The sequence below is a fragment of the Aspergillus ruber genome (genome assembly GCF_000600275.1).
Source record: "Aspergillus ruber CBS 135680 unplaced genomic scaffold scaffold00052, whole genome shotgun sequence".
NCBI classification, from domain to species: Eukaryota; Fungi; Ascomycota; class Eurotiomycetes; order Eurotiales; family Aspergillaceae; genus Aspergillus; species Aspergillus ruber.
The window spans coordinates 38,460-55,645 of record NW_024467348.1 but is presented as its reverse complement, the minus strand read 5'-3'; the positions used below and the strand labels follow the sequence as shown (position 1 = coordinate 55,645).

At 47.6% G+C, this 17,186-nt stretch overlaps 7 protein-coding genes and 3 non-coding genes across 10 annotated transcripts; 3 read left to right on the top strand and 7 right to left on the bottom strand.

Annotated features, from left to right (window-relative positions):
* Nucleotides 1-180: 180 nt before the first annotated feature.
* Nucleotides 181-3,059, top strand: acoC (aconitase family protein; the record flags this gene model as incomplete). The annotated part of the gene is made up of 8 exons (XM_040787290.1): nt 181-313; nt 416-828; nt 889-1,071; nt 1,124-1,483; nt 1,529-2,066; nt 2,123-2,427; nt 2,481-2,658; nt 2,713-3,059. The coding sequence occupies 8 exons, from the start codon at nt 181-183 to the stop codon at nt 3,057-3,059; spliced, it is 2,457 nt and encodes an 818-aa protein (XP_040634011.1).
* Nucleotides 3,060-4,087: 1,028 nt separating this feature from the next.
* On the bottom strand, nt 4,088-5,408 carry EURHEDRAFT_417548 (NAD(P)H-dependent flavin oxidoreductase). The gene is made up of 4 exons (XM_040783229.1): nt 5,274-5,408; nt 5,144-5,226; nt 4,362-5,090; nt 4,088-4,313 (listed from the first exon to the last, which is right to left on the bottom strand). The coding sequence occupies exons 1-4, from the start codon at nt 5,314-5,316 to the stop codon at nt 4,170-4,172; spliced, it is 999 nt and encodes a 332-aa protein (XP_040634010.1). The 5' UTR covers nt 5,317-5,408; the 3' UTR covers nt 4,088-4,169.
* Nucleotides 5,409-5,620: 212 nt separating this feature from the next.
* EURHEDRAFT_310484 (uncharacterized protein) lies at nt 5,621-6,478 on the bottom strand. The gene has a single exon (XM_040778306.1). It carries the CDS (start codon nt 6,367-6,369, stop codon nt 5,926-5,928), a length of 444 nt encoding a protein of 147 aa, XP_040634009.1. The 5' UTR covers nt 6,370-6,478; the 3' UTR covers nt 5,621-5,925.
* EURHEDRAFT_467496 (succinate dehydrogenase cytochrome b560 subunit) lies at nt 6,376-7,117 on the top strand (the record flags this gene model as incomplete). The annotated part of the gene is made up of 3 exons (XM_040785182.1): nt 6,376-6,415; nt 6,485-6,575; nt 6,682-7,117. The coding sequence occupies 3 exons, from the start codon at nt 6,376-6,378 to the stop codon at nt 7,115-7,117; spliced, it is 567 nt and encodes a 188-aa protein (XP_040634008.1).
* A 2,489-nt stretch (nt 7,118-9,606) lies between these two features.
* On the top strand, nt 9,607-10,714 carry EURHEDRAFT_417545 (mitochondrial 54S ribosomal protein mL57). Its single transcript, XM_040783228.1, has 3 exons — nt 9,607-10,046; nt 10,108-10,340; nt 10,397-10,714. The coding sequence occupies exons 1-3, from the start codon at nt 9,659-9,661 to the stop codon at nt 10,550-10,552; spliced, it is 777 nt and encodes a 258-aa protein (XP_040634007.1). The 5' UTR covers nt 9,607-9,658; the 3' UTR covers nt 10,553-10,714.
* A 1,618-nt stretch (nt 10,715-12,332) lies between these two features.
* On the bottom strand, nt 12,333-14,542 carry EURHEDRAFT_417544 (cation:proton antiporter). Its single transcript, XM_040783227.1, has 6 exons — nt 14,336-14,542; nt 14,079-14,285; nt 13,852-14,028; nt 13,680-13,800; nt 13,091-13,625; nt 12,333-13,039 (listed from the first exon to the last, which is right to left on the bottom strand). The coding sequence occupies exons 1-6, from the start codon at nt 14,370-14,372 to the stop codon at nt 12,653-12,655; spliced, it is 1,464 nt and encodes a 487-aa protein (XP_040634006.1). The 5' UTR covers nt 14,373-14,542; the 3' UTR covers nt 12,333-12,652.
* A 654-nt stretch (nt 14,543-15,196) lies between these two features.
* EURHEDRAFT_t165 lies at nt 15,197-15,292 on the bottom strand. The gene has a single exon. It is a non-coding gene; the product is annotated as a tRNA-Phe (tRNA).
* A 278-nt stretch (nt 15,293-15,570) lies between these two features.
* On the bottom strand, nt 15,571-15,667 carry EURHEDRAFT_t164. The gene has a single exon. It is a non-coding gene; the product is annotated as a tRNA-Phe (tRNA).
* A 935-nt stretch (nt 15,668-16,602) lies between these two features.
* Nucleotides 16,603-17,109, bottom strand: EURHEDRAFT_310370 (uncharacterized protein). The gene has a single exon (XM_040778305.1). The coding sequence runs from the start codon at nt 17,025-17,027 to the stop codon at nt 16,743-16,745; it is 285 nt and encodes a 94-aa protein (XP_040634005.1). The 5' UTR covers nt 17,028-17,109; the 3' UTR covers nt 16,603-16,742.
* On the bottom strand, nt 17,027-17,122 carry EURHEDRAFT_t163. The gene has a single exon. It is a non-coding gene; the product is annotated as a tRNA-Phe (tRNA).
* Between the last annotated feature and the right edge of the window lie 64 nt (nt 17,123-17,186).

Sequence of the window (17,186 nt, the reverse complement as noted above, 5' to 3'; positions counted from 1 at the left end):
CACATGGATATCATGTGACGGTTACTCAAGGTCAATAACGCATCAAGTTTACATCCTTGCTCCAGGTCTCGGGACATTTTTGCCTCATATAGGCACTACACTTCTTAGGAAGACGGGCAAATTGACTTACACTCCTTCAGCTATCCAACCTCAATTCTCTCTGTGTTGTTCTATCCGGCCATGGAAACCAAATCGCCAAATTCGTTGTCATTGAAGGTGTTTTTTGGCCATCGTCTGAATGAGAACGACACAAATCTCCTCCACCAATGTCTTGAGCTCATCACGCAGCATTTTGGTCCCAACTTCTTTGTTGGTGGGATAGCTAGAAGCAGCCATGAAGTGTCTGCAAACACCGGTGACGAATCTCCTCTACCCTCAATACCACTATACCTACTGACAACAACCCATCTACCAGAATTTATCGACCTATCAACCACCACAAATCCACTCTCAGCCCTACAAGCCATAACCAGCACTCTCTCAAGAGTCGGAGAATCCAAACTATCCAATGCCCTAGACCACGTTCTCTACCTCTGCACCGAAGACCGCGAACTAGGAGGCCAAGGTCTCAGTCCTACGCATCCATTTACAGACGCAGATCGTGAGAAAGTTCGTTCTTTGGCTGATTCGTGGTTATATGCCAGTACCTATGATACGCAGATTCCTGGTACGAATTTAAAGGCGACTAAGAATCGTAAGCCCATGACACTTTCGGAGAAGATATTTATGCACCACGTACTTCCAGGGAGCAGGACTATAGAGTTGAAAGCTGGAGATGTGGTGCCTGTATCTGTGGATTGGGTTCTTGCGTCGGAAGTGTCCTGGAAGGTTTGACAACTTTATTTACTCAGATACCCAACATTACGATACTAACTCTGGTTACTATAGGGCATGATGAAAACAATCAATGAAGTCGGTGCCACGAAGATCTGGCGCAATGACCGGTTCTGGTTAGCGGCTGATCACATCGTCGATCCGAGAATTGAGCATGTGCCGAAAGTTAAGGCGTTGATTGAGAAGTCTGAAAAGGCGCAGAGGGATTTTAAATTGACGGATTATAAGGGGAAGAATGCATGTCTCCTGTTGCTTGGTTGCATTACCGTACTAATATCCTGATCGATAGTACACGATTCTTCACACAGAATTCGTTCGGGAAAGGGCCCAGCCCGGAATGCTCCTGGTAGGCTCGGACTCACACACCTGCTCCTCCGGAGCCGTGGGCTGCCTCGGAATTGGCCTCGGAGCTGCAGATGTTGCAATGTCATTGCTTACTGGGGCTTCATGGTTCAAGATTCCAGAGTCGATTAGAATTGATATAGTAGGAGAGCCGGGGTTCGGTATTGGAGGGAAGGACGTTATTCTCCATATACTGGGACAATTGAAGCGGAATACTGTCGCTGCGGATAGGATTGTGGAGTTTGGGGGGCCAGGGGCGAAATATCTTTCTTGTGATGACCGGTTTTCTATTTGTAATATGTGCACGGTATGTCTATCCACTTGTTATCAGAAGCTCTGCTGATATTATCAGGAATTCGGCGCCATAACAGGAGTCTTTATACCAGATATAGTCGTGCGAAACTACATAAACCGTCGAAAACGAACTCTCTACAAGTCCTCACCACTATATTTCCACCCCGACAACGACGCCCAATACGCAGAAACCTTCACTATAAACCTCACACACGTCCAACCCTACATCGCCCTCTACCCCTCCCCCGATAACATCATTCCAATCAAAAACTGCTCTCCAATAACCTTCGATGGCGCCTTCATCGGAGCCTGCACCACAACCGAAGAAGACCTGATACTAGGCGGCCTCGTCCTACAGGTTGGATTACAGGAGAATCTATCATTGAAAAATGGTAAGAGACATGTAGTGTTCGGTTCTCTGCCTATTACCAAACGATTACGGGAGCTTGGTATTACGGAAATTTATCAGGATGCTGGGTTTCGGGAGTCTGCACCGGGGTGCAGTTTCTGCGTTGGGATGGGGGCTGATCAGGCGGGTGTGGGGGAGACGTGGCTTTCGTCTCAGAATCGGAATTTTAAGAATCGGATGGGCAAGGGTAGGTCGTCCTATTTTGATTTCAGATGCAAAGCATGATGCTAATAGTGAGTATAGGCTCATTTGGCAACCTCAGTTCTGCGGCTGTTGTTGCAGCATCGAGCTTTTCGATGTCACTGGTCGATCCATCGCCATTTCTCGAGAAAGTGGACAGGAGCTTATACAAATCCTTAACGCGGAAAAATACCATTTCAAAACAGGCCGACGCGGTTGTATATGTCGAACCCAGTGTTCCGAAGCAGCAGCCCAGTCAGCAGCCCCTAAAAGCAGGCGCTGGCGTGGACCAGCAGACGCCTGGTAATCACACATGGATAATCTCGAGCAGAATCCAAACTCTCGGGGACTTCATCGATACTGACGCAGTGAGTATACTTTTAAATATTAATAATATCCGGGCGCTGAGAAGAAAAATCAGCTAGCACCAGCCGAATACCTCGTCGAATGCGAAACAGACGAAGCCCTAGGCCAGCACTGCATGGAACACACATTCCCTGAATTCCGGGGGGCAGTGCAAGCAGGTCGTCAAGTAATCGTGGCAGGTGAGAGCTTTGGTTGCGGGTCGTCTCGTGAGGAGGCGCCCAGGGCTCTTATTGGTATTTTCTCTCTTCTAATTCCGGTACCTCTACTCAAAGGCTAATGCGTGATAGGCCTAGGAGTCCAGTGCGTAATCGCCAAATCCTTCGCCTTTATTTACGGCCGCAATCAGCCTACCCTGGGACTTCTAGGGATTACTATACGGGACGAGTCGTTCTACGAGAGTGCAACAGACGATGCTGAGATCATAATCGATGTCTACAGCCGGGAGCTTACCATCGGAAAAGGGAGGTGGAATTTTGAGCTCGATAATCTAGAAATCAAAATGTTGCAGAACAAAGGCCTGGCGGAAGCATATAAAAAATTCGAGAAGAATGTATTTGATAATCTATGTGGAGATGGACATACGGAAGGGCCGGGGATGGAAGGCAAGTCTATTCATTCGTCGCTGGCGTGGTGAATGTGCAGTTTTCTCGAAACATCAGGCGGAAAACACCAGCTAATTCCAGTTTCCATTCCATTCCCTAATATGCTTCAGTCTAAACTTGTTAAGAGATACGTAGTTCCACATAAATCTGAACCATCACAACTACTCTCAACGTGCAGTGATATTGTTAGTAGACCCACTCCCCACCATCCATTAAACAACCCTCACACACTATAATCCTACCAAAGCCCCGGCGCCGGCCTCGCATGTAACTTCCTCGGCCTCCTCAAACCATCCATCACATCCCCAGGAACCATCTCACTCTCCAACCCCAACACCCTCACAACCGCTGCCATCGACGCCCCATGCCAAACCAGTTCCTCAACCACACTTCTCAAAATCATAGGCTAGAAGTCCCTCGGGCGAATTTGTCGATACAGACCACCAACCTCATCAACCTCAACTTTGCCCTGGGTGGCTTGATGGTTCCGGTAGTCGTTGGCTGAGGGGCATGTTGATGTTGAAACATGCCAGGTTTTGCTACTTGTGCACAGGATTAGTAGTCTTTTTCTTCATATCCAATGAAAAAGTCCAAATCGGAAGGGGGACTTCCAGCCGGGGTCGTTGTGATTTGGGGTGAAATTTGCTTTGCAGGTGCTGCATAGCACGATTCCTTATCAGGAGAATAGGGCTGTAGTTTAGGAGGCCTTTTGGTGAGGTGGTTTAGTTGGCTTATTAATTAGTCTTTCTTTAGGTCCTAGTTATAGTTAGGGTTGGGGACATACGTACAGTTTGATAGTCCCAATCTACCACGAGGGAAACATCGGGTGGTACAGGGATGCAGGTCCAGCATTGGTTTCGGGAGAGCAGTTTATTTGTTGTTTGGCGGTTTTTGTGAAGGTTATGTATTGGTCTGATGTGGGTGGCATAATATGGTTGGTTCTTCTGCTTGTGTTTGTGATTTTTTGTAGTTTACTAGATGCGAACTAAAGCCTAGATTTGTCATCTGGCTCGATTACAGATCTGCTACTTCATCAACACTTGTATATGTGTTATCTTAAGAGAAGGCGAATCTTAGATAGGAATTTACTTCTTATACAATCAGTCACTAAATTAACCAAAGCTCAAAAACAAATAAAATTATCACAGCTTGCTCTGCGGCGTATCACTGTACAATGCCCGGGTCCGGTTCATAGCCTCCACAGCCTCCCTCTCGATACGCTTGAGGAGCTCGCTGCAGGTTGGGATATCATGAATTAATCCCATGACTTGACCCGCAGTCCACACCTATACTGGTCAACAACATTTCAAATTGAGAGAGCAGGGGAAACGTACACCAAAATCCACATCACCGTTCAAGAATACCTCACGTCCACGCTTACCACTGACAAACGGAGCGACATCGCTGAATTCCCCGCTCTTGCTCTCCTGCTCCGCCTTCAACGCTTCCCGCGACACCTTGTTGCTGAACAGTCGGCTGGTGTTCCTCCAGCGGCGCAGCACCAGCGCGGTATCAGTCTCCTGGGAATTCACAATCGTCTCCTTGACCTTCTGATGAATTGGCGATTCGACAGTACACATGAACCTCGTTCCCATGTTAATACCCTCTGCGCCGAGCGCCAACGCAGCCGCCAGCCCCTGTCCATCAGCAAACCCACCGGAAGCGATAAACGGAACCTTAAGCTCCTGCCGCGCGCGACTAAGCAAGATGAAGTTCGTAATATCACTCTCACCAACGTGACCCGCGCATTCAAATCCATCAATGGACAGGAAATCAACGCCCAGCTTCACAGCGGACTTGGCGTGTCGGACAGTCGTGCACTTGTGCAGGATGGTTGTGTTGGCTTTCTTGAGCTTCTCGATGACGGGGCCTGGGTTATTGCCAGCTGTTTCGACGATCTTGATGCCCTCGTCGATGATGACTTGTGCGTAGGCGGCGTAGTCTGGGGGCACGAGGGCGGGCAGGAGGGTTATGTTTACGCCGAAGGGGTTCTTGGTCATGGAGCGACATCTGCGGATTTCTTTGCGGAGGTCTTCGGGGGTGGGTTGGGTGAGGGCTGTGAGCTGGGTGGTGTCAGTTTTCCTTCTATTGCAGTCATTGCAGTGGGGACACGTACAATTCCCAATCCGCCAGCGTTACTAACTGCTGCGGCGAGTTCTGCGTATCCAACCCATTGCATACCACCCTGGACGACAGGGACTATGTCTGTTAGCGAAGCGTTCAGGATAGGTAGAACAGAGTAATACCGGTGATGCCCAGTTTCCGCGTCAAGGCCGTATTGAAGGGCATCTTGACGATGTCGATGACTCTGGGAAAATAAAGAAGACCAGAATTCAGTCGATAGCTGGAGTTATGTACAAGATCAGACGGTCAGGTGAAGCAGCTTAGCCGCGGACTCCTTACTCTTTTGGGTGCGGAGAGACCAAATTGCCGAGGTTCGTTGCTGATTAGATATCACCGACGGCTAACTCATGGCAGTGTACAGTACTCCGTAGTGTACAGAGTAGACGGACACGGAGATGATGATTAACTGATCTTGCTGATTGCTATTTATCTGATAGTAATCGTTGACCGAGTATCGAGAAGCGACTTGATTCCTTTAACGACGCGTACCTGACCGCCAAGACCACACATGTGACGCCGGCGACTTTGGTATCTGACGCGGAGACATCCATGTCTGAATTAGAGCCCCGTGAAACTGCATGGTAGCCCTTGGTATCCTCGACAAGGTACTACGCGATTGAGTTGTTTTGGCTAGTCGGCTAACATCACTACTCGCATCTTCACGACCATCCAACGCCAGCATATTATATTTCGTGCAATTGAGCATACGAATAGATTATAGATGTAACCCTGATATGAAACCCCTTCCTTTCATGGATAGAAAGAACTGGGCGATTAACGACGGGCCATACTCCTTCTCGAGTCTCTAACCACCTCTGCGGTCGCGACAGAAAGCCGAAACCAGTGAGGTTCTGCTAAGCACATACGAATCATTCCTAGTGGTAAACGACGTGAGCTGAGACTCTTGGAGAGAAGAAGAGAAGAGGAAGAGAGACGGAGAGGAAATTCGGTTTTGAGAACACACATAAAAATATTAATCAGGCAGGCGGTGAAACATGGAAGAAGTATCTTCCGACTGGTAATGCCTCGCCTCTGATTGGTAGCGGCTGTACAATAACGCCCAAGTCCCGTGACCGGAGACGAACCCGAGGTTGTCCGTCCCCGTGATTCCGATCCGGCAATTGACGACGACGACGACGACGACGACGACGATTTTCTCCTACGAAACGACCCTGTCGAATTGCTGGATCGTGATTGTTCTTTTCGGTGCTGTCTCATATCGCCATGTTCTCTCAGAAGCTCGCTCAGCAGCCGCTGCGACGGCGTATGTACTCTGTGCACTCCGGATATTGAATCGTGGGGAATCCCGTACTGATCGTGATTTTTGTCGCAGTTGCCGTCCAGCAGCCCTACGCCATGCGCTGGTCCATGACCAACGGTGTCTCCCCTGCCTCCGTGGCTCTCGGAAACAATGTGCAAAAGAGGTCAGTCAGTCGATGTTCGAGTTTGAAGGGGCTCCGCGATGTCGCGATGAAGTCATTTGCGATTGGCGTCATGGCGAGGGGGAACATTATATACTGACTATACCAGACAAGCGGCCACCTCCTCCAACACCTCTGACCCGACTCAGATCCTCGCCCGGCAGCGCAAGAACCGCCCCGTATCCCCCCACCTCTCCATCTACCGCCCCCAGATCACCTGGATCGGCAGTAGCGCCCACCGTGTCACCGGTATTATCCTCTCCGGCGGCCTGTACCTCTACTCGACCGCATACCTCGCCGCTCCCGTGCTGGGCTGGCACCTCGAGACCGCTTCCGTGGCTGCTGCCTTCGGAGCCCTTCCCATCGTCGCCAAGGTTGGCCTTAAGAGTCTTATGGCCTTCCCCTTTGTCTACCACTGCATGAATGGTGTGCGCCACTTGGTTTGGGATCTTGGTCGTGGAATCACAAACCAGCAGGTTATTAAGTCTGGTTGGACGGTTGTGGGGTTGAGTGCCCTGAGCACGCTCGTGCTTGCTTTTCTGTGATTGATTCGATTCATACCTCTTGTTTTCTTCTTTAAAACGGTTTCTTGTGCTATATATTTTGTGCGGTTCAATTATGGTTTATTGCCCGTTTCTTCTCTTTGCAGGTTCATACCTTATCCTACGACCGGAAATTTTCCCTTACGTGTATACACTACTAAATGCATACATTGACATTTTTGGCTTCTGATTAGGCGTACTAATAGGTATTGTTGGTACACATTTCATTGATTATTATAACAGTTCGTCATTGTAGGCCATCTATGCCTTTCAAAATACACGTGATTATCAGATATCTTCAACGCGTCCCTATTCAGGTCATTAACACTCGACAAAATCGCAATAGCAGCAACATACTCACTCTATACCCAACCAGGACCGTTCAAGTGAAAAAATCTCAAGCAGGACTCGGAGGCGGATTGCTCGGCAACGGTCTCGGTGTGTTTGGTGGTGTTGGGGCGCCGCTCATGTTGAGATGTGCTCTGTTCTGGGGTCTCGTGTAGGGTGCGGTGTGAGAAACCATATTATTCGGCTTGAAACTTGCCGGTTTCGATATATCGGCGGAATATATGAGGATGGCAAAGAAGATAGATATGCATGGGTGACTGGCGTTGGTGTTGGGGCACTCGCCCGGAACGTATATGTGAAGATACTTTGCTTTTTAGGCATTTTGTGAAAGAATAAACCGCGCCTTTATAATTCCAGAAGTTTCATCAAGTCGTACACGATCTTTCGTTGCATATCCCTACGACGAAACGAAACTGTAGACAAGGCCACGACAATTTCTTGATGCTACCGGCAATCCGCAGTACAGTATGGGGAAATCGCTGGAATGTACTGCAAGGGCCCGTACCGATATGTTTGGCGGGGTGTTGGTGATACCTGATATCGGCTAAGTTATTTGGTAACAATCAGCATATATCTCGGGTGAGTACGAGGAGGGATCTGAAGACTATGGGAGAGAAAGAGAGATAGAGGGTGGAAGCACGTCAGGATTGGCATTTATTCTGCGTAGCCATAGGGAAGGCTTCATATTCAACGGCCTGCTTTTGTAAGATAAGCTAAACTAGCTGCCGCCTACAAGTCAACGCAAAAACAAAAAAGTTCTATCTCATGGTTAGGGCCTCGGTGACAAGACTAGTTTCCACATAAGCACCATTCATTTTACCTTATCTAGAGATGCATCGTCTCCAAAATTTTCTCCTCACTTCAACAGCGCTTTGAAAAAAATGTACCACTGAAATACAAAGTGCAAAAGCAACGTTACACAATCTTGCAGCGATCATGGATTATACACATCAACACATGGAATATACCTATCTTGTTAGTATAATGCTATGGTTCTGTCATTCAATTATGCAATAGGCATCTGGACGAATTTAGGGATAGTGTCAGTCGATCAAGCAATTATTTGACCTTGGACACATCATCTGATGCCGTTTTTTCATATCCTACGGAGAGATCCTAATCTTCTTACGCATCAGGCTCCCTTGCGCTGGCTACATAGTACATCTTACGATCTGATTTCTTTTCATATACCCATATTCTGTTTTAAATCGCTTTTCGGTACCCTAATATGCTATAAACAGTACCTCGTATCTCAACTAATTCCACAAATGCAGCGGGGGGTAATGAATGCTCTTGCCGAACACTCCTATAAAACTCAAAGTCCTTCTAGAAGGCCGCTCCGTTGTACCAAACCTAGAGATCCCCGGCCTGGTTTCCAGGAAATAACCCTGACACGGGATTATACGCTCGGGTAGTTCGTGATACGCTGCTTTGCTTCATCTTGCTTTCTTCATCTCCTCTGTGTCGTCAGCTTGGTGTTACTTTGCGTGTTTTAGGGCTTTTTGTGGTGGATTCCTTGCGGATTCTGTGTAGCGTTCTTTATGTCTACGGGTGGAGGGTAGAGTATACGAGGTGTGTATCTTTGTGATTATAAAGAGGTTCGAGGAATAAAGGGATGTACATCGCGGTGTGCTGGTATATCTCGCCCATTTTCATTCAATTGAAATGCTTCTCCCGGTAAATAATTCAATTCGACAAGCCAAAGTCATGCAACGGGCAAAATATATAGCTGTTCTTCGAAGCTTTATCACCGGTCGCCTTTACTGTATATTGCGCTGTGTTCTGTAATCATATATCATGCTTGTGAGAGCAGTGAGGCCACATATTTATAGTATTCAATCAGTTTCTTCCATTTATGTGCTCTTCTACTCCGTAGAAGTAGAGACTTCACTTGCTCTATCCTGTCTTCCCCCGGGGCAAATATTGGCAGTTGGCATGCGGATGAAATCATTTGATGAATCCATTTTAGAATGATTAAATCGAGTTGTTTGTAAAAATATTAGCAGAGTACTTATATATTTCTCCTTGAAAAGAAACGTACATGCGAAGATATACTCCTTGATAGCGCTAACCCAATCCAGTTTAGCGCCATTGGTCCGAAATTCTTCGAATTCATCCTCCGCACCTCAAGAAAATCCCCCAAACCAGAACAGAACTGCTCAGTTGCCCGCAGTTCTCCCATACACAACTCTCGCCATGACCTCCACACTCCTGACCCGGGCAGCCAGGCCCGCATGCCGCGCCCTGACCGGCCCCAACGCGATCCTCTCCGCCGCACAACTCCCACCCACCACCACCACCAACACCACCCGCGGATACTCGACACCTACAGAAACGATCGAACACAAACCTCGATGGGCGCATACCCCGCCCCGCGCAAAGGCCCCATTCAGTCTGCGGTATAATTCCCGACGGCCCGAGTATCTGGTGAACTCGGATCCAAAGAAGCTGGATCAGTTCTATATTCGGATGTTGGGTGAGGGTGGTGAGATGGTGCTTTCGGAGGAGGTGAAGTGGCTTGCTGTTACGCATAAGAGTTATGATCAGGGCCGGAGGGGATTTAATGATCGGTTGGCTTTTATTGGTGGGTGCATTCTCTTTCTCTAACGCTTTGCGGGCGTGGCATAGTGCTAATGGTAGTGCAGGCAAGCGCATCGTTCAATTGCAGACCTCATTGGCCCTGGTGCAGAACCCGGCGAACTCGACTGGCCCTGTTGCGGAAGACCTTCATGGCCGACAACCGTTTGCTCACCCGGCGCTAGAGGGGCTTGACAGTCTGTCCGACAGCACGAAGGTGTTGCTCACGGGCAAGACGAAACTGGCGCAGTTGGCGCAGAAGTACGACATGCAGAATGTCCTGAGGTGGTCGCCGCGGAAGGTCCGTCCTCTTTTCCTTCTACTGTTTTCATTGCTAGAGCTAACTGACGTGTGCAGCCCAACAACCTCGCTGCCTCCGGAATCGAACTCGTCATGGCTCACACAATGTACGCGGTTATCGGCGCCATTGCTCTGGAGAAGGGTGGACATTTCGCCAACAAGGTGGCCCAGGACCGGATACTGGAACCCTTGGGCGTGAAGACGATTGCCTAAGAGTTCTTTGGGAGGATATTACTGGGAATTGGCCGTAGGAGCATATCATGGCGTTGTTCCGTTGTCTCTTGTCTTGTTTCTTGATATGATATGTTTAAGGATGTGACATCCTCTGTATATGTACTTTTACGATACGGGTTTAGAATACCACGACTTCTCAACAAATTACATTGCATAAATAGATTGAATTAAGCAAAAGTATGTACGGTTCCTCTGACACCGCCCGGATAACCAGTAAAATACCCGGCCAGCTCTTATGGAACCCTCGCTGTAAAACGATCGTAGTCTCCGCGCCTCTGTATCGCAAGATTCAGCTATTGAAATTAACCTGACAACCCCCGCGACAGAATGCCACGAGAGTTATAGGAGCCTCCCCCAAAGGAAGAAGACTAATGCAGCCTTGCACTGTCTATCGAGAGCGTAAATTGGTACAAAGAAGAAAAGAGAAAAAGCATTAAACCGGCGGAGAGAAAATTTGTTTTTATGCTGCCAGTGCGAAAGGCGCTAGGCTGGATTGGGAATGGTGCATCTATTGGATTAGTAAGCTACGTGCCAATCTTTCATCCAATGGGGTGATAGCATAGTTGGGAGCGCGTTCGACTTGAGGATATACAAATATACCTTCGGAAAATCAGTAGGTCGCTGGTTATCCCGGTTCACCCCTTTTTTTGCCTTTGTATCGTATACCCTGTGTGGGATTGGATGCGAATTGAGGATGTTTGGTGATGTTCGGGTGGTCCGGACGTCAGTGGTATGGTTTTTTTTGGTGTTTTCGTATCTTTTTGTACGAATCATATAGACTAACAGCAAGGATACGAGAAGATGGTTGTAGATGCCATGTGCGAACGGTGAGAGTGTCTGAGGTAATCTTGTTGAAAACGCCAATTCCCATCTTTCACCGGCACGAGTGTAGAAGGGTTCAGAAAATTGCCATAACAATTGGCGTGAGGTTCCAGTACCTTCAGTAAAAGATAGTCGAGCACCTCATTGCAGTTGACACTGAAGCTCTGAAAATTTAGGACTGGGGTTTCTGGCTTCTGGTGTTTATCGGGTCGAAGGACAATCTTCTGAAGTCACTAACAGCCTGCAATATTGTTGAAAGCTGTCGATATTGTGAAGATCAGGTCAATTACACCTTCTGCAGCGCTCATCGAACTTGCAGCGGTCATAATACAGTCTCAGATTCTTCAGCATTGTCGTTCTTCAATCATTTAATCGTCTTGCGGTTGTATCTTGAGTTGATCTCCCTTCCACTCAAGTAGTCGATGGCCAGAGCTTCGGTCTCAGTTTTTTTCCCAGGTAGGAAAAGATATGGGAAACCATGTTCTCAGTATCCTTTGTACCACAGCCCCGAATCCCCTTCCCGTATGCCATGCTGAGCTGCCTGAACTGCCATGAAGCATTCTTCACAACTTCTTTGCGCAGCTGGCTTTGCTCCTCATTTTCGTCGTCTTCACGGCAGTTCTCAGGGAAGTCATTTGGGCTCATCTCATCTTTGTTTTCCGATTTGAACATGTCGTAAAAGAAGTATATTGCGTCCGTGATGCGGTTTCTGTACTTCCAGACGAACCTAGGGAGCTCCTTTCCAATAGACTTCAGCTCATGCTCTGCCCTTGTACTGGGCCTTCCTCATTGACAGTGACTCTTAGGTCTCCAAGCAGAGAGTTTTACAACTCACTTGAGCTGCTATTCATCGGTTCTACGTATATTCTGGTTTGTGGGAGGAAATTGTAGTGTCTTGGTCACTGAGTAATAGTATTAGTACCTGAGCATAAACAGGAGCTTTCTCGGTGAGCGTTCTTGATTGGGTAAAGAGGATTTATTGATATCTGTAACCGATTATACCGGACTGCTAGCATAGCAAAGATAGGGTGCGTACTGCCATTTTGAAAGGAATATGCCGGACTGATATCGGAAGATCTGGAGCCACTGGTTATCCAGACCCATCCCATTGATTTCACTCTTGAGTTCTATTCTCTCCTTTTTATACCTGATCGAAACATGTCCACCACAAACGAGCTGCGCTGTATACGACACCATCAAAGTGATATACATTTCTGCGCAAACCTGCACGTGTCATTCCCTCTGCCCATAAACCACCTAATCCTGCAACCCCCATCTCCCCTCTCCAATATGCTTCCCGTACAACTTCACTAGCACGCCAACAGTAATAGGACCGATAATTGTGTTGAGAAGAATCGCCCATACACCCGTGATAAAGCCCTCCTCGCTGACATACGAGGTCGAGTTGTATCCGATCTCAATGATCAAGAGGCCTATTTCGCCGCGGGCTACCATTGCTGAACCTAGGAGGAGAGCTGAGAGCCAGGTTGCGTGGGGTTTGTGGTTGTCCTCGGTTGGAGGTGAAGGACCGTGCTCTGTATCCTCGGTTTCTTTGGCTCGGCGGGATGGTTGGGGCTCGGACTTTTCTTTGGTGAATAAGTGCGCGAGAACTTCCCATAGCGGAACCCAGATTCCAACGATGAGCTAGATCCCATGGTTAGATAAAATATATTTCTGACCCAGATAGTGGCTTACCTTCGCGAACGCCATAAGAAGCGTATACAGCACCCCTCTCCAGATGCGCTTCCCCGTCCAAAGCTGAACAAAAGGAATCGCAAAGCCAATACTCGCAAAGAAAAGAGGCGCCATTAGATACTCCTGCACACCTAGCAGATAGGCTTCAAACGTATGCACAAAAGTCGGGCTCTTATCTACCTCTCTCTCGCCCTCCTCCCGGCTCGTCACGATAAATGGTCCATCGGGATGTTTGCTAGGGAGATATGTGAGAAATGTGCCTGCCAGGAAGGCACCGAATAGAATAGATGTCCCAGTATACGAGGCAATGCTGATAAATGCGCACAGTACTAGGACCATCAGCACAATATTTGAGATGTGGTCGTACCGTGCGAAGTGATACTCGATGTATTTCCGGAAGACGGGTGCGAAAAAGTACTTTGTGACGATGGGTGTGACTATCGTCATCGCGATGGAGGCTACGATGGGACGTCCGATGAGCCAGCCGAGATTGACGTCTCCGTCCCCTGAAAGCTTGCTCAGATCGCCAATTACACTGTGTTGGTCAGTATATTTATGGAATCACCATCCAGCAAGTGACAAGGCTAACCTGGACATGACAAGTCCGGAGACATCATCAATAACCGCTGCGCTCACGAGCACTGAGCCCACTCGAGTTTGGCCAAGATCGATGGTTTCGGAGGCCGATGAGATCACAGCAAACGTCGTGCCTGAGATTCTGTTAAAAGTCCGTCCTAAGATTTCCGGAAAAGCGATCATACCCAAAGAGGTAGCCGACAGCGCAGCGCCGATGATGAATGTCTCGACAGCGCCATAACCATACCCCAGATACAACAACAGATATGAAAGCCCGATCGGAAAACAAACACCGGTCGTAGCAGCCACATTACTCAACACGAGATTCTTCTTGAGAAGATCTAGTCGAGCGGCAAGACCACCTGCCATGACGTCAACATCAATAACCGTATACAATGTGCCAAAAACAGACCTTCGAAGATAATCAAAATCAATCCGACATATCCCAGCGCCAGGAAGGTCTTTTGCCAATTGATTTCCAAGATATTGGCCAGCGGCACACCGTAAATGATGCCCACCGCAATATTGCCAATAATCCCGGCTCGGATAACCTTGGCAGAGAGCCATTCTGCCAAGCAGAGGATGAAGAAGAATGAAATAATCACCAGGATTTCCACGACTGTCGCAGTTAGCACCGACTCTCTCTGTGGATGGGGATAGAGCACATACTGCTAGGCTCGTGGTAAGGAAGAAATCCGCCAGCCATACTGCAGCCACATGAGATTGGGTTGTGGGGAAATGGGAAAACAGTCGCGTGCTCGGGTTTCGAACTGCAATTGAGCAGGAAAAGTTCGTTGTTGGTGATTTACAGATACTTGAGAACGCTTCCATGGCCATTCTTTATCGAATACTGTCACGTCACGTGTATGGGGCAACGGATTACCCACGTTCTCACCGTCCACGGTTCTACTGGCCTAAATTTTTTGTTGGCCAAGCAAGGCCAAGAAGTGGCTATCTCGGCTGCTCGGTCGACTGGTGCTTGTTACTTGTACTGGATTGACAATGATTGTGAAAGAGGGTTCAATCTCAATCACTGTTTATTTCATAATGTCTAATTCTGCTATAATCCCGGGTAGGGTCACAGGCCAAAAGAAGAGAATTGTCCGTGCCAGAGACGCGGGCTTCACGAACACATCGGATAACGCCGGAACCGGAAACATCCCAAATCGTTTACGATATAGCTAAACAGAAAGTCCAAGGAAGATCAATCCATATGCAGAGTCGAGACTCAGCTGCCAAGGCAAAAGAAGGGTCCGAGACAATGCAGCTTGCAGCTCACAGCTCGCAAATCACCTCTCTTGTGGTTATGGTTTGAGTCACGAGCATAAAACAGCTGTCAGTTGTAGGCGACACTCTCCGCCACTGTATCCATATGGAGTTTACTACTTACTGTGTTTGGTTGATTCGGGGAGAGCATGCGTATACTTGTAAATCATGCAGCCCACGCTCAGGCAACTTCTACCATCCGTACGTACCTTGATTTGTTAAACCCCGATTAAGCACAAAACGGAAGCAAAAAGAGCAAAAAATTGGGGTGAGCCGGGATCGAACCAGCGACCTTCCGATTTTCCGAAGGTATATTTGAATATCTTCAGTCGAACGCGCTCCCAACTACGCCATCACCCCATTGGATGAGAGATCCAGTGAGAGTTGCTACTCAATCCCAAATATTTGTAACAGTCTGATATGCAGTCGCTCCAGTTTTCAACTCTCTCTGAACCAGTCGCAAAATCCACCCGCGACGGACAGGAATATATACCATCGAAGAAATGCTTCGAATCAGCTCACTGTCGGGTCTGGTGTCCACACAGACAGACAGTACCGTCACCGGTCATGAGCAAACAGGCCTGGCAAAAAAAAGATGCTTCTACCCTCGGGGTGGAGAGAGCAAAAGCAAAAATACATGGGGTGAGCCGGGATCGAACCAGCGACCTTCCGATTTTCCGAAGGTATATTTGATATATCTTCAGTCGAACGCGCTCCCAACTACGCCATCACCCCACTTGTTGAAAAACGGAACGAAATATTTATTCAGTCGTGAAAATGTCACTTACTGTCGTCGAGCCGGCCTCGATCAGTAAGTCATCTTTACTCTCCGGAATTTTGTCACAGGCTGCGCCTGTAGAATGAACGATATGCTAGTCGGAGGAATGATCGGAGTGGTTACTTGACTACTACCCCGCATAACGTACTTTTGTATATAAAAGGCTGTCCGATGGGACATCCGTTCTTCTCTCCTTCAACGAAACCTCTTGTATGATAGCTAGTTATTAGCGTTGCGGGCTTAGCCCTTAACAATTTTCAATGCCACATCCACCGATAACTGCACGAGAACAGAAACAGGGACAGAACAGGACCCTGCTTTCCTCCCCATCTCCGCATTCATGGCAGATTGAGAGTTCAATCAGTTTTTGGACGAGTATATATACTTCCCGGCCTGATACGGGCACGGGCAGGCTACCCGGAGTACAAGCAGTATGCCGAAGATTCCCAAAAATAAAAGAAAAAATTGGAAAAGCAGTCTATTGAATGATTTGTACAACTTTGATTTGATCGCTCTCAAAGAAAGCGGCTTTCTTTGGCAGCCATAAAGAACAATGACGCGAGAACAATGAATAAATCAACTAGGCTGCGGCAAAGCCATGGCTAGCCGCGGTTAGCCAAAGCCAAAACCGCACGAGCCACGATTAACCATTGGGGCTGCAACAATATAAATGTGCCGAGACTCGTTAGCTGCCAGGATGTGTATAAATTATGCGTCTTTGATTGTATTTTTGAAGCACAACGTCACCAATAAACTTGAAGTTACAGGTTACCATCATCCAGTAACCTTACGATATAAGTTTAGTATATTAAAATAATGCTACTTATATATAAACACACTAGTATTTCGTATGATTTCATATAGGAAGTAGGTAAATGTGTAGAAGGGTACTGTCATAACGAGGGCATGTATATATCGAAATTAGAAATGGATGTACCATGTATGTCAGCGACATAATTATGAAATAATGGTCGTGAATAGGACAAATAAGCGATATCTATGCTAATGCGGTTATCTTGCGGCTAGCCATGGCTAACCACAACCAAAGCTGCAAATTGCAGGATTGGCTTTGGTTAGCAAACTGCGGCTGCGGTTTTGCCGCAGTCTAAAATCAACCCAACGGTTAACTGAGACAGTACCTGATGATGTCTTTATGTTTAGCAGTTTCTTTTTTGATATGAGACCACCGCAGACATTCACAAAACACCAAAAAGCCAACGGGGGTAAAAAAGACAGAAGGACAAATAGATAGATAGAAATAAAGAAGAAAAGAAAAAAAGAAAGAAAGAAAGAATATGTCCGCAAGCAAAAATACATGGGGTGAGCCGGGATCGAACCAGCGACCTTCCGATTATCTGATAATATCTTCTGATATCTTCAGTCGAACGCGCTCCCAACTACGCCATCACCCCATTTGATGGATAACATATTCCTTATCATGTTATCTAAGCCTAAAAATTTGTAAATCACCGACGT